At 44.6% G+C, this 13,162-nt stretch overlaps 1 protein-coding gene across 2 annotated transcripts in view; it reads left to right on the forward strand.

Moving 5' to 3' along the window:
• The first annotated feature begins 3,905 nt into the window (after window positions 1–3,905).
• The window catches only part of LRRK1 (leucine rich repeat kinase 1), a 142,213-nt gene continuing 132,956 nt past the window's right edge, over window positions 3,906–13,162 (forward strand). Inside the window, exons 1-2 of one of the 2 annotated variants that reach the window (XM_085850106.1) lie at window positions 3,906–4,191; window positions 9,068–9,280. Coding sequence is in view for 1 of the 2 variants with exons in the window: in XM_085850104.1 (XP_085706230.1) it covers window positions 4,168–4,191 (24 nt within the window). In the remaining variant the exon portion in view is untranslated. The remainder of the gene's footprint in view (window positions 4,192–9,067; window positions 9,281–13,162) is intronic. The other variant, XM_085850104.1, reaches the window with a different exon arrangement.

The raw sequence follows: 13,162 nt of genomic DNA on the forward strand, positions 1-13,162 counted from the left end.
TTCTCTTCTCCTCCACCAGATTGTATTATCTATGTACCTTCCGTTCAATTAACGCACGAGGAGGGGTAGTAATTTTACCTTTGGTTTCGCGATATGTGAATACACTTTACCATTGGTTTAACGGGGTTTCCCGGCAGACAGGGCTGGATTAAGAGTCTGCGGCGCCCCAGGAAATTTTCAACATTTTAAGGAAGACCGAGAGAGAGGCCATGAGTCTGGATGAGAAAAAGCCCAGATTTCTGTAAGAAAATGTTTTTATTGCACTATAAAAGAAAGCACATTACTCCTAACTCTAGAGGTGAACATAACCATGCAAAAAAAAATGCTGTTTAGGAACTGAGTACCAACATAGCATGTACCCTCATTTCCCTCCCTGAATTCACAAGTTCAAATTCACCTTTCTAACTAAATATTTCTTGTGAAACATAGATCACAACACAGATTAGATCATTAGACAGCACTTTTACAGACTTTACTACCAGCAACATCATCTACAATGTTATCAAAATTCAATGTTCGAGTAATGGAAGATTCAACGGCCAAAATAGAAAGGTCGTACAATCGATCTCTGGCAACAGTGGAGCGTGACCAAATTTTCACACGGTTGAGAACTAAAAACCAGCATTCCTCCTTCTGTGGTTACCACTGGCAACGTCAGGTAAATCCGCAGCGCTATTTCAACATTTGGAAATGCTCTGCAAATTTCAGATTCTCCATTATGCTTCAACAACTTCCAAGGTGATGAAAGATCCTTCTTAATCTTGGACAGGTAACCAGAGATATGAATGTGCTCATCAGGAAATCTTTCTTTACCAGGACACGGTCTATCTATCCCATGATATGTTTAACTCATGCACATGAAGTGACAGCAAGGTTAAGCAATTGGTTCAGATCTGTCTGTCAGTCTCTGTCTGTCCTTCTGTCTATTAACATCAGTTTATCATCAAGGAACACTTTAAATTTAATTTGAATGTTCGATTTTGAACACGAATCGGAAAACAAACCTGAGTTTAGCAGAACTTTGGCACTGAATTTGTCCCGATCAGCGATCGCAAATGCGCAGAGAGGAGTGAGATTAAAATCATCATTGCACCATTTGAAAGCCTTTATCCCTGAGCAGGCATCAGCTTTTTGCGGGCTCCAATCACGGTACCCTTTCTTTTGGCAATGTTTTTACGACCGGATGCCCTTCCTGACGCCAACCCTTTGGTCGCCTTCGACCCTGTCGGGATAATTACCAGTATACTGGTGCTCATTTCGCCGACCTTCAGAAGGATGACAAGCTGAGTCAACCCCCCTGATGCTAACTCAGCGGCCAGTGGGGCTCGAACTCAGGACCCCAAGAATCCCAAGCCACCGCCTTAACCACTGAGCCACACCAGGCTCATAGGAGTGAGATTAAAATAACATAAAATTACTTTGTCTGCCTGCTTGGCAGTCAAACAAAATTTAAAATCATTCCAAATAGGAAACGTACTGTTTTTAAGGACGTTATAAAGGACACAAACAACAGGAACGAAGAACGAATGTAACGTGTTAATTGTGAAGTAACGTGGTGGAAAGGACGCCACAGCAACAGCAGTAAACTTCCACAAAAATATTTTTCCTCCAACGTTTAAAATTTCAATTTAAATTATATACTTGAATAGTGGAGAACACAAATAGCCTTCTGAGCACTTTCAAAACCCTTTCGTTTAGCAGCACTTGGACATGTTAAATAAGGTGGCGTTCAAAATACTGCATCAACAGCGGTAAACTTTCGGAAATGTTTTGTGTTCTACAATGTTATTTTGAACACAGCATGCATTAATGTGTTCTATGAACTCTCTAGTTATCTATTTAATTTATCTGTCTATCCAATGATCTATTTATCTATTCAAATTCAGTTATGTAGAGATTGGCAAAGTCTTCATCCCAAAGCCTTAGGTGCAGGGTCCCTAGGCCATGGCTGAACTGGCCGATGCCTTAATCCAGCCCTGCTGGCAGGGGTTTTGGAGTTTTTACCGTTGCACTTGAACAAAGAATAGACTAGGATTCCGAAGGTCTTGGACGTCTTTTCTTCTGCAAAAATGTTAAACTGGGTGTCCTGTCTGCTAGCAGTAGTTTGTGGACATTAAAAATTCCATGGTGTCCTTCGTTAAAGATCTCACAAAGGTGAGCTATTGTGGGCACCCTGGATAAATTCCAAATTCCTGCCTAACCTGCAGAGGGCACTGCACCAGCGGCACAGCCATGCTCCCAGCTCCGATGCAACCAGGAGCCACAAGCTGCATACGAGAGGAACAAATAGATATAGACAACTGAGCAGCGCGGATTTATGGTGGTGGAGGCCCTGGGGCACACATGGGTGGTGGTGGCCCTTTCTGCCACCAATGATGAAGTAAAGCAGTTTTCAACCTTTTTCACTGATGGAACCCGAAACTCGTATATCTTATTCTGTGGCAGCCCAATTCAATGTTCCATGTGTATCGTTGCCTTAAGAACATTGCAAGCTCCACGAGTTAATTTATTGGATAAAATACACAATTTCAGGAGTTTGTTTTTTTGTGGGATTTTATTACCACCAATGGATTCCAGACACATTGGCAAAGAGAGCAATTAACCTGTCAAAAATATATTATAATTACTGTTCCAACTTCCAGGCTACACTTGATTTAATCTGAGCAATGGAACAATAAGTCACGCAATGAGAAGCATTGCTTTATATGTTCCTGGTATCGGATTCTGCCAACACAGAAAGTAACAATTCCTCGAATAAGTGAGTGCGGACGATATCAGTGAAACAATTACCAACTAGACTTGTCAAATACCCATTGAATGCCCAATTTTTGGAGCAAATTTTCTGCACTGGTTAATATAGGGTTAATACGATATAATTCACAACAACAATCAATAATGCACAACACGACAATGATGCTTGCGTGTACACTTCTGGCTGGCTAAGTAAGGCGTGCAAAAATTGTGTGTGTGTGTGTGTGTGTGTGTGTGTGTGTGTGTGTGTGTGTGTGTGTGTGTGTGTGTGTGTGTGTGTGTGTGTGTGTGTGTGTGTGTGTGTGTGTGTGTGTGTGTGTGTGTGTGTGTGCGTGTGTGTGTGTATAGATACATATATATCATAACAATAATCCTGGATGAGCCCTTGAGGGGGGGGGGGGTGGAGACCCCGGGGCACATACCTGGTTGCCCTTGTGTAAATCCGGCCCTGTAACTGAGTTTAAAAACAAACAAATTCCATCCAATACTAAAAGGACATATCCCACATCAGGTAGGCTTTTCACTTGGAAATCAACGAGTTCGGTACAATAAAGTAAATTCAAATAAACAACAACAAAAAAAATCAATATATTTTGTTTGGTTTGGCAGAACAGCTTAGAGGTATGCATACTCACCTTTGAGCTGTCTGGCCTGGTTTCGAATCCACACCCAGGTATAAACTGTCATCCTGGTGTTTCACAGGTAGGGTGATTCATCAACGTGCGTGCTGTCTTTCAAATGGACGTTAAACTGGGCGTCCCATCCGTCGATCGGCATTATAGCTATTGGACGTTGAAGATCCTACGGTGTCCTTGGCGAAGGGAGACGTGCTATCACCGGCACCCAAAGCCAAATGACAAACTCCTGCTCGTTCGGTCGACTGACCGCGTCACAGTGGCGATGTTCCCGTCACAGTGACGTCACAATGTTCCCCGAGCCGTGAAAACGCTTCTGCAGAAATGACTCTGTTGGAGCAAAGTGCACGAGGAACGATCAGGATTCATACTCACCTTGAAGCCGCTCCCATAACGTCACTCACCTTACAAACAAGCTGCTTTTTCATTGGGTGGGGGGGGGGGGAAGTGAAAGTATGTCACTTATTTAAGATGCAGTGATAACCTGTTTTGGTTCAAGGGAGCGGTTGTGAAAGGGATCCAGCCGGCAGCTCAGAGTACCCCACCATCGTACACGTGGACTACCGCGGGAAAGCTTGTTTTGTTGAGCTTGTGTACGTTCAACGTGCACACTGAGTTTATTACTCGGGAGGAGCTGAACAAGCAATGTCAAAATTTATTGTTTACCTTTTTTATGGCCACTCGGTCGAAGCGTGAGCTGTAGGTGATTCCAACAACGCGGAAGTGTGTGTGGTGCGACCTGGTCTTGTCTGAACCAATTTCATGGAGTTTATTGGTCGCCATGTATCGACTGTTGGGACGCACGGTGAGTGTGCTCTGCGCTGATTTGCTGAATCAAGATGGGATATACCGGTATGCAGCCAACGGAACGATTCATTTTGTACAAATATCAAGTTAAATGGATATATACGAGTAAAAAGCGGAATAATACTGATTCCAGGGTGTACCAGGCTGTTGCACGTCGCTACGCCAGGTGTGCCCATACAGGTAATAGTCTTACACGTACCTAGTACCTCGATCGTCAATCCATTATGACTCGTAATGCAAGCCTGGCGTTGGCTTAGCGGTTAGGATGGTGGTTTGGGATCCTTGGGTCCTGAGTTCGAGCCCCCTTCTCCGCTAAATTAACACCAGGTGGGGTTGACACAGCCTGTCATCCTTCCGAGGTGGGCGAAATGAGCACTAGGGTACTGGTAATCGGGGCACTGCATCAGCGGCCCCTAACCAATGATGCAATCAGCAGTCAAAACGGCACCACATGAAGGGAACTGTACGTATAAAAACGTACGCGCACATGCTTGCAGGTCAATATAGGGTATGAGTGGTGATGAAATGAGACCCTCCGAAAATTGTGGTGAATGTCCCTTAATTGAAGCCGGTAAATCTTCATGAAGCTCTCAAACAGGTTTTAAATATGTTGGGGTGTTTCAAAAGAAACGGTGAACGAGAAAGTTAACAGCTCTTGTGCGGAAAGATCTCTTTAAGAGAAAAGTATTTATTAACAACTACAATAAAGACGTATCGCAGGTAACTGTGATGCAGCCTGATGTATTACATGGTGGTGGTGGTATTCGACTTTTAAACCACCCTGACAGAGTAAGAGCATGTTTTCGTCGACCTTCTCCCTCCCCACGCGTGCTTCGGGCCTACTTGGGGGAGGGCACCATTGTTGACGCGCGCACATTCTCCAACGGTCAGCATGGTTACCATGTCCGGCATTGAACCACCAATAATGGACTGGCGGGCCCCAGACCTGCCCTCTGCGTTTGCCACTTCCAAGCAGTATGTTGAACTCGTACTTAGGGGGACCCCTCGTGGGATGATCCCAGAGGAGCAAGTGACGTACATTCTCCTGTGAGTAGGACAGCAAGGCCTTCACGTGTACAATTTGTGGGACCTATCTTACGATGATCGCAAAAAACCAAAGATAATATGGGAGAAGTTCACAACACATCTCGAGCCGAAGACCAATTACTGATTCGACCGTTTCCACCCGCAGAAGTATAAACAGGAGCCTGTTGAATCCATCCATGAATTAAAGATGAGATTTAGGCTACAGGCTCAAAAGTGGAGATTTAACACCACTGGAGAGCTGGAAGACCATCTAATTGAACAGCTAATAATCGGCACCAGGCAAAAAGAAAGTCCAAGAAACACTGCTCGGCAAGGATGAGACCCTCACATTGGACAATGCGGTGGACCTGGCTCGCACTGAAGAGGCCACCTGGGCCCACCTAGAACAATTCGCGAATGATACTGCAGTTTACGCTGCTCAGCAATCCAACAGTTGAAAGGATCACAGCCGATGGTGTGGTAGGGATCACCCCCGGGGCCCCAGAACCAAGTGCCCAGCTGCGAGATCCACATGCGATGCATGTGGCAAGTGAGGACATGGGAAAGCCATTTGCAAATCTATCCAGCGACAACGTGCACCCATTAGAACTCGACAGCTATGCAGAGCCCCCCCCCCCCATAGAGATCCAGCATACCAGACCGCAGGATGCACTCTGTCACTGGGCAACCTGCACACGCTCCAGCCTCCCCTATTCTGGAGGAAGGGTTTGAGACTCTGGCATTTGATATTGTGCCGGCTGCTTTCGCTGACCTCGTCCCGAGCGAAGACCAAGATTAAGTCTTTGCCATCATAGACATTCAACGGCACAACCGTCCCAACACTCCAGCCACTCTCAGAGCCAAGATTTGCACAGGTGCCCAGGGAAACGTTTTACCACTCAGAATATTCAGAACAATGTGCCCAAGCAAGCTCGACTCTCGCGGTTTTCCCCAGAATGGTGCAACTATCCCCAAGAAAACTACCCTCAATGCATATGGGGAATCTAACATACCTCACTTCAGGGTTGTAGGTATACACTGCTCATACCAGGGAAGAACAGCGGATGCTGAGTTCTCTGTCAGAGTCTGATGGTTCAGCCATATTCGGCCTACCAACATCGTCCACCCTATGGCTTGTAGTGCTTGACTGCACTGTGAAGGATGGTGAGAAATCGCAACACCTACCAGTCACACCCAAAGACGACCTAGTTGGATGCGCGGCATGAAAACTGGTCAATTGTGCTTGATGATTAGTCCAGCATGCTCACGTGCTTCAACAGCCTGTTTGGCCGTTATGCCTTCCTCAGGCATAACCAAGCTCCATATTCGGTCTCAACATGAACCAGGATGCATTCCAACAGAAAGGGAATGAGATGTTGGAGCACTGCCGAGGCGCCAAATGCATTGCTGATGACATTATCATCCATGGCTGGACGAACGAGGAACATGACATCAACCTCCGCTGCCTCATGACCACTGCCTTCAACAAGACACATGGTCTTGTCTTCAACATAGACAAATGTGAAATTAAGAGGCCAAGTGTAAAGTATTTTTTTTTCTTGTTTGGCCTGATCCTTGATTCAAATGGACTTCACCCAGAACCTGGTAGAGTAGAGGCAATCAGTAAATTGAAGGCACCTGCTGTCACAGAACTACAACAGTTCCTCGGCATCACAACCTTCATGACATCATTCGTACCGTATCTCTCAGAACAAACTAAACCACTCAGATAACTCCTAAAACATGGTGCTAGCTTCGAATGGACTCCATCACACCAACAAACATTCGTCGTGATAAAAAACTGCTCTGTCACCAGGTGACGCTCAGCTACTTTGATCCACACAGCCAGACTGTCATCCAGGTGGACGCATCTATGCGCGGACTTGGTGCCGCTTTATGCCAGAACAGCAAGCCCATAGCATTCACCTCGAGGACTCTCAGTGATGCTGAAACCCGATATGCCAACATCGAACGCAAGCTACTTGCAGTAGTCTATGGGTGTGAGAAGTTCCACACATACGTCTATGGGAGTCACTTCACTGTGGAACCTGACCACAAACCATTGCAGATGATTCACCTCAAGAACCTCTCAGCAGCACCTCAGTGACTTTAACGACTACTTCTCCATATTTTACCTTGACCATTGTGTACAGCCCTGGGAAGGACATGCTACTGGCCGATGCGCTGTCTCGCCAACCGTGCGAGAACCATGTTGACACACTGATGTATCCATCAGTCTTGTCCAGTTTTCTGCCAATAACCTTGCGAAACACCGCCAATCTATGCACAAGAATGAGGAATTTCAGCTCATGAAGTGAAATAATGAGGAACGCATCATCAACAACAGATGGCCAGATCAACGTACGTCCATAACTCACCAGCTTCACCAATACTGGGCCTATCGAGCCAAATTAGCCGTCGAAGATGGGCTCATTATGAAAGGAGAATGCATCGTCATACCGCAAACGATGCAGCAAGAAATCCTCTCCCGTTTACATGAAGCTCACCAAGGAGCTGATTAAACAAAGCTCCATGCCAAGACCTGCATCTTCTGGAATGACATCAGCAAGGATATAGAATCCATGACACGGAGCTGCAGTACCTACCAGCAATACCAGGAATCCCACCGCTGCCACCATGTGATAGATGGGAACCGAGCGAGGTGAATTGATAACCACGGGTAGAGCATGCATACAAATGACCATGAGCCAGATACAGTTGGTGGTTGCCAGAGGAGGTGTATTGAACAGTGCACCAGAAGAGGAAGTACCATAAGTCATGAGTATAATAAACTGATCAAAAGCACAGAATTATATGAGTGAATCATATGTGAGTTAATAACGTACAGAATTATTGGTCATAGCAAAGATCCATTCATAATTCAATAGTTGACAGTAACAAGATTTGATTTTGAAAAACATTGAACAGTTGCAGCAAATTTAGAGTTATGCGGGACTTTAGAGATGTTGTGTGAACGCAAATGAGGCCTTTTGCACATGCGCTGTGCAGTTTCAGTGACGCTTCAGCTTGCAGGGGGCACTTTTAACCTGCCCTTGTGAAATCTGTAAATCAAAGTCTTTTAAACATACTTTTTGGCATTTAAACGAAAAAGTGGCAATTTCAAAATGGTTAACCATAATGGTTGTGTTCCTGGATGCAAAATAGACTCATTCCAATCACCAATGTATATTTGCCAAACCAACTACCCCACTCCCCCCCCCCACCACCACATTCTCCTGCATAGGAAATATGAGAAATATTCGTGGATGAGAGATGTCGAGTTCCGACCATTTCTTGGTTAAAAAAAAAAAGCGAGCTGCAGCAGTCACACACACACACACACACACACACACACACACACACACACACACACACACACACACACACACACACACACACACACACACACACACACACACACACACACGAAGGCAACATTGCTAATTGGAGGTGTTACACAGAAATCAAGAAAATGACCAAATACCATGATCTCAAAAATGAAGTGAAAAGATCTTGGAAGATGAACAGTGCCAAAATTGTACCAGTGATCATTGGAGCAATGGGAATGATGAAGAAGAACCTCACTGATATTTTTTTTAAAAACCATCCCTGGGAATATAACTACAATCAAACTACAGTTGGAAGCTATCTGGGGCTCAGTGACGATCCTCAAAAAAGCCCTCAGAACAAAACTTTGAGAACAAAACTTAACACCTTGGTCCATGATTCGTGACCACCCTTACTGAGATGGAGGTGAATATTTCAAGACCTGGGAGGTCTCCACTACTTTGTTTTTGTATCCACTACTTTGTTGGTAATGGTGCACAACGTTGTCTTTCCAATTGCAGACGTCCATGAAATAAATCACCAAGCCTACCATGTTCACAGGAGCCACTCCTGCAAGGTTCAAAGTCCACTCGCAGGTAACGATCCATCGAGGTTTTAGGTAGCAAGTGCCTGCCCATACTTATTTGGGCCTTGTTCCAGTCCACATTGTCGGGAATCTACAGTACAGGCAGCTGCAAGTTCTCCAAGTCCAGAAGCACACCTTGTTCTCTCAGGTACTTTTCCAAGTATTTTTGACTTGTTTTAAAAACTTTGTGAACCATTTTAGCTTACAATGTTTATCTGCCACACAGGATATAATTTACTGTGCCCCCCTTGGTTGCTGTTGCAAGGGGTTTCTGTGAATGTTTGGAAAGCATTTTGGGGTGGATTGCGTCATTTCGAAAGTCCCGTATTTTTGAAAGTGCGACTCATTCATTTGGACGCATCTACGCATGTTTTGAAACACACTGCAGTTATACAGCCTGAATAGCATGGTTGCTTCTGAAATATTATCCTTCAGCTCTTTTATCATACGGAGATTGTTTGCGTAGACCATGTTTTTGAGCTCGCCCCACAGATAAAAGTTTGGAGGGGTTAATTTGGGAGAAAGAGGTGGCCAAAGACCCCAAGAAATGGCGTGATCTTCAAAAACTAGACTGACTGCATGCAAGCTTGCATGTTCTGTGTGTGTGGTTGCATCGTCTTGCTAGACCCATCCATCTTGTTTCTCCTCTTTATTTAGTTCGTTGAAAAACTGTTCGAGAATTTCATGAATGTACTGTTCGGAATTTACTGTATCTTCAAAAAATGTTGTTCCGATAACCCCTTTTGTTGTTTTTGAGAATTGCATGGGGATTCTTCGTAAGCCCAAGTCCTGTAATTCTGGCTATTCATATACCCAAACATATGGAACCATGCCCCATCTGTAAAGAAGGCGCAGTCTAAAACACGATCCACTTTTTCTGCTCTGAAATTTTTGAGCCATTGAGGTTCATTCATTCTTTTGATGAATCACCTTTTGATGAATCATTCTTTTGATGAATTTGATGAATCACCCTAACTGTGAAACACCAGGATGACAGTTTATACCTGGGTGTGGATTCGAAACCAGGCCAGACAGCTCAAAGGTGAGTATGCATACCTCTAAGCTGTTCTGCCAGACCAAACAAAATATATTGATTTTTTTTGTTGTTGTTTATTTGAATTTACTTTATTGTACCGAACTCGTTTGAGCCATTGAGACACACAAGAGGTTCACCTACTCTTGTGTGTCTCCAAGTGGAAGTCCATGAACAACATGCACTTTATAGGGAACAAACTTCATTTTAGTCCTTACAGTTCTGTATATAGAGGTCAGTAAGACACCGTATTGTTGCGACAAGCATACGAGCGATTTTCCTGCACTTCTTGCAAATAGTTGCCAATATCCTGCAACACCACATCTGTCACAACCATCGGCCGACCACTTCGAGACTTGTCTGCAATGCCATCGGTTTCCCAAAACTTTACAATCGATGCTTCTGCACAATATTTTCACTCGGCAATCGTCCTTTATCGAATTTCTCCTGAAACAAATCCTGCATGTCAGTCACCATAGCGAAAAACATGCTGCACCAAAACGCTCTTCCTTCCAATGTTAGGACCATTCTTTGTACGTTGCCCCTTTAATAAATCATTAACATCCAGCTGACAGAAAAAAGTTCTCTTGAGTTGTTTCTCAGCTGGTGCATATCTCACTTCAGTGAGTCAATGATACCTGCAAGTCAACAAGCATCCATTTTAATTTCAAGATTAACAAACACTGGACTGTTACTTTTGAAACACCATGTGTAAGCATATTGAAATGGACTGTAGTTTTATATGCAGCTTAACATACTCTACCGGTCAAAAGTTTTAGAAAACCCCCCATTTTAATGTTTCATGTTTCAATGTACTCTGAAATTAAAGTGTAGAACAAATAAACAATTGCATATAAAAAAAAGAAATCATGGAATCGTTTTGTTGAACAAAATTTAATCTAAATTTTTGACTCATCAAAGTAGCCACCTTTTGCAGATGTAACAGCCGAACATACTTGTGGCATTCTTTCCACAATGGAAATCAAATATTGTTCGGAAAGTTATTCCCAACACTGTTGCAGAAGTTCCCACAAATGTGTTGCACTTGTAGGTTGCTTTGCTTTTCCTTTTTGTCCAGTTCATCCCAAACCATCCGAGCCGTATCCCTGGATATATCAAGTGCTTTTGACACAGTCTGGCACCCTGACCTGCTCACCAAACTCTCTTCCTATGGTATCCAAGACCATCTCCACTCATGGCTCGCAGACTTCCTCTCCTGTAGCAGTCACCATGTGGCCCGAAATGGAGTTCTTTCATCCCCTCTTCCTGTTCAGGCTGGAGTTCCTCAAGGTCGCGTTCTGGGCCCTGTTCTTTTTCTGGTTTTCATCAATGAGCTCTCCGACTCTCTGGAAAATCCTCTATATGTCTTTGTTGATGACTCCACCCTCTGCCGTACCATCTGTCATCCCTCAGACCGGCAAGCAGCAGCTTCTTCGCTTACTGCAGATCTGGGTAAAATCACAAACTGGTCCAACACATGGAACATGTCTTTCATTCCGGACAAATCTCACACTCTCACCATGTCTCTCCGAAAGGACAATTTAGAAATACCCCCCCCCCCCAAGGTCCGCCAACAACCCCCTTCTGGTAAAACCACCAAAATCACGAATCGCTGATCACCTTCACTCTTTCATTCCTCTTTTTTTCCCACCTTTGGAAAAAACTCCCTCACTCTATTCATTTCCATTCTTCCCTCCAAGCCTTCAAAACAGCTGTTCACCACCACCTATCATCCCCCATCCAAATCCTCAATCTTTTCTACCCCCGATAATCCACCCAAGCCCACCTCCTTCAAATTCCCTGCTTTCCTTCCTCAAAGTCCCTGCAATGTCCATCTTGTATTCTCCATGTTCCCCGCCCCATCCCTCTCCCTTCCACAGATCTCCTTACGTCTCTGTTCCCCACTGTTTTGTCCTTCCCACTCCCGCCCCTCTTGTCTCATGCCCCCCCCTTGCTGTGTGTTGTGTGTTAGCTCTCACACGAGCCTCAACAAAGTATACAAAAAAAAAACCCAGCTCGATGGGGTTTAAGTCTGGAGACTGTGCTGGCCATTCCATGATTTGAAGCCTACCTTCTTGTTCTTTTCTTCTAAGGTAGTTCTGACATAGCTTGGAGGTATGTTGTTGGTTGTTATCTTGCTGTAGGATGAACCCCTGACTAACTCGGCGTAGACCAGAGGGTATTGCATGGCGGTGCAAAATGCTGTGGCCCTTTTGGTTCAGGGTGCCAGTCACTCTGTGCAACTCGCCGACTCTGGATCCAGCAAAAGAGCCCCGGATCATCACGCTTCCTCCTCCATGTTTGACAGTTGATGTCACACACTGAGGAACCCCCCTTTCGCCTACTCGATGGCATACAAAAACCCTGCGTGATGAACCGAGGATTTCAAATTTTGATTCATCGGTCCATAAGACCTTCTTCCAGTCCTCAGTAGTCCACTGGCGGTGCTACATGGCCCAGGCAAGCCTCTTTTTCTTATTTTGCCATCTTAGCAATGGCTTTCTTACTGCCACTCGGCCTGTCAAACCTGCAGCTCCAAGTCTTCTCTTCACAGTTGAAACTAAGACTTTCTTACTTCGACCAGTGTTAAGCTGTGCTTGAAGCTGCTGTCCTGTGAGCCGCCAATCACGGAAGCTGTTGACTCTCAGAAACTTGTCTTCTGATTGTTTTGTGGCTTTGGATCTGCCAGACCTCTTCCTGTCAGTTTCCTCCAATTTCCAAATGCCTTTTGATGGTGTAGGAAACTGCACTCACTGACACCTTGGCTTACTTTGCAATTTCTCTAAAGGAAAGACCTACACTTTTAAGGGTTATAATGGTCTGTCTGTCTTCCTTTGTTAATTGTCTTTCTCACTATTATGATTGCAATATACTATTTCCTGCAGTCCAATATTGTCCAAATAATGCTTCAGAGGCTGTAGCAACAGTCTGTTCCAACACTGATTTTATACAGACAGAGGGTTTATAACTAATCAACAAAAGTTGGGACACCTGTAG

Source organism: Eptatretus burgeri, chromosome 12, assembly GCF_056783735.1.
Source record: "Eptatretus burgeri isolate ZD-2024b chromosome 12, Ebu_testis_v1, whole genome shotgun sequence".
Lineage (NCBI taxonomy): Eukaryota > Metazoa > Chordata > Myxini > Myxiniformes > Myxinidae > Eptatretus > Eptatretus burgeri.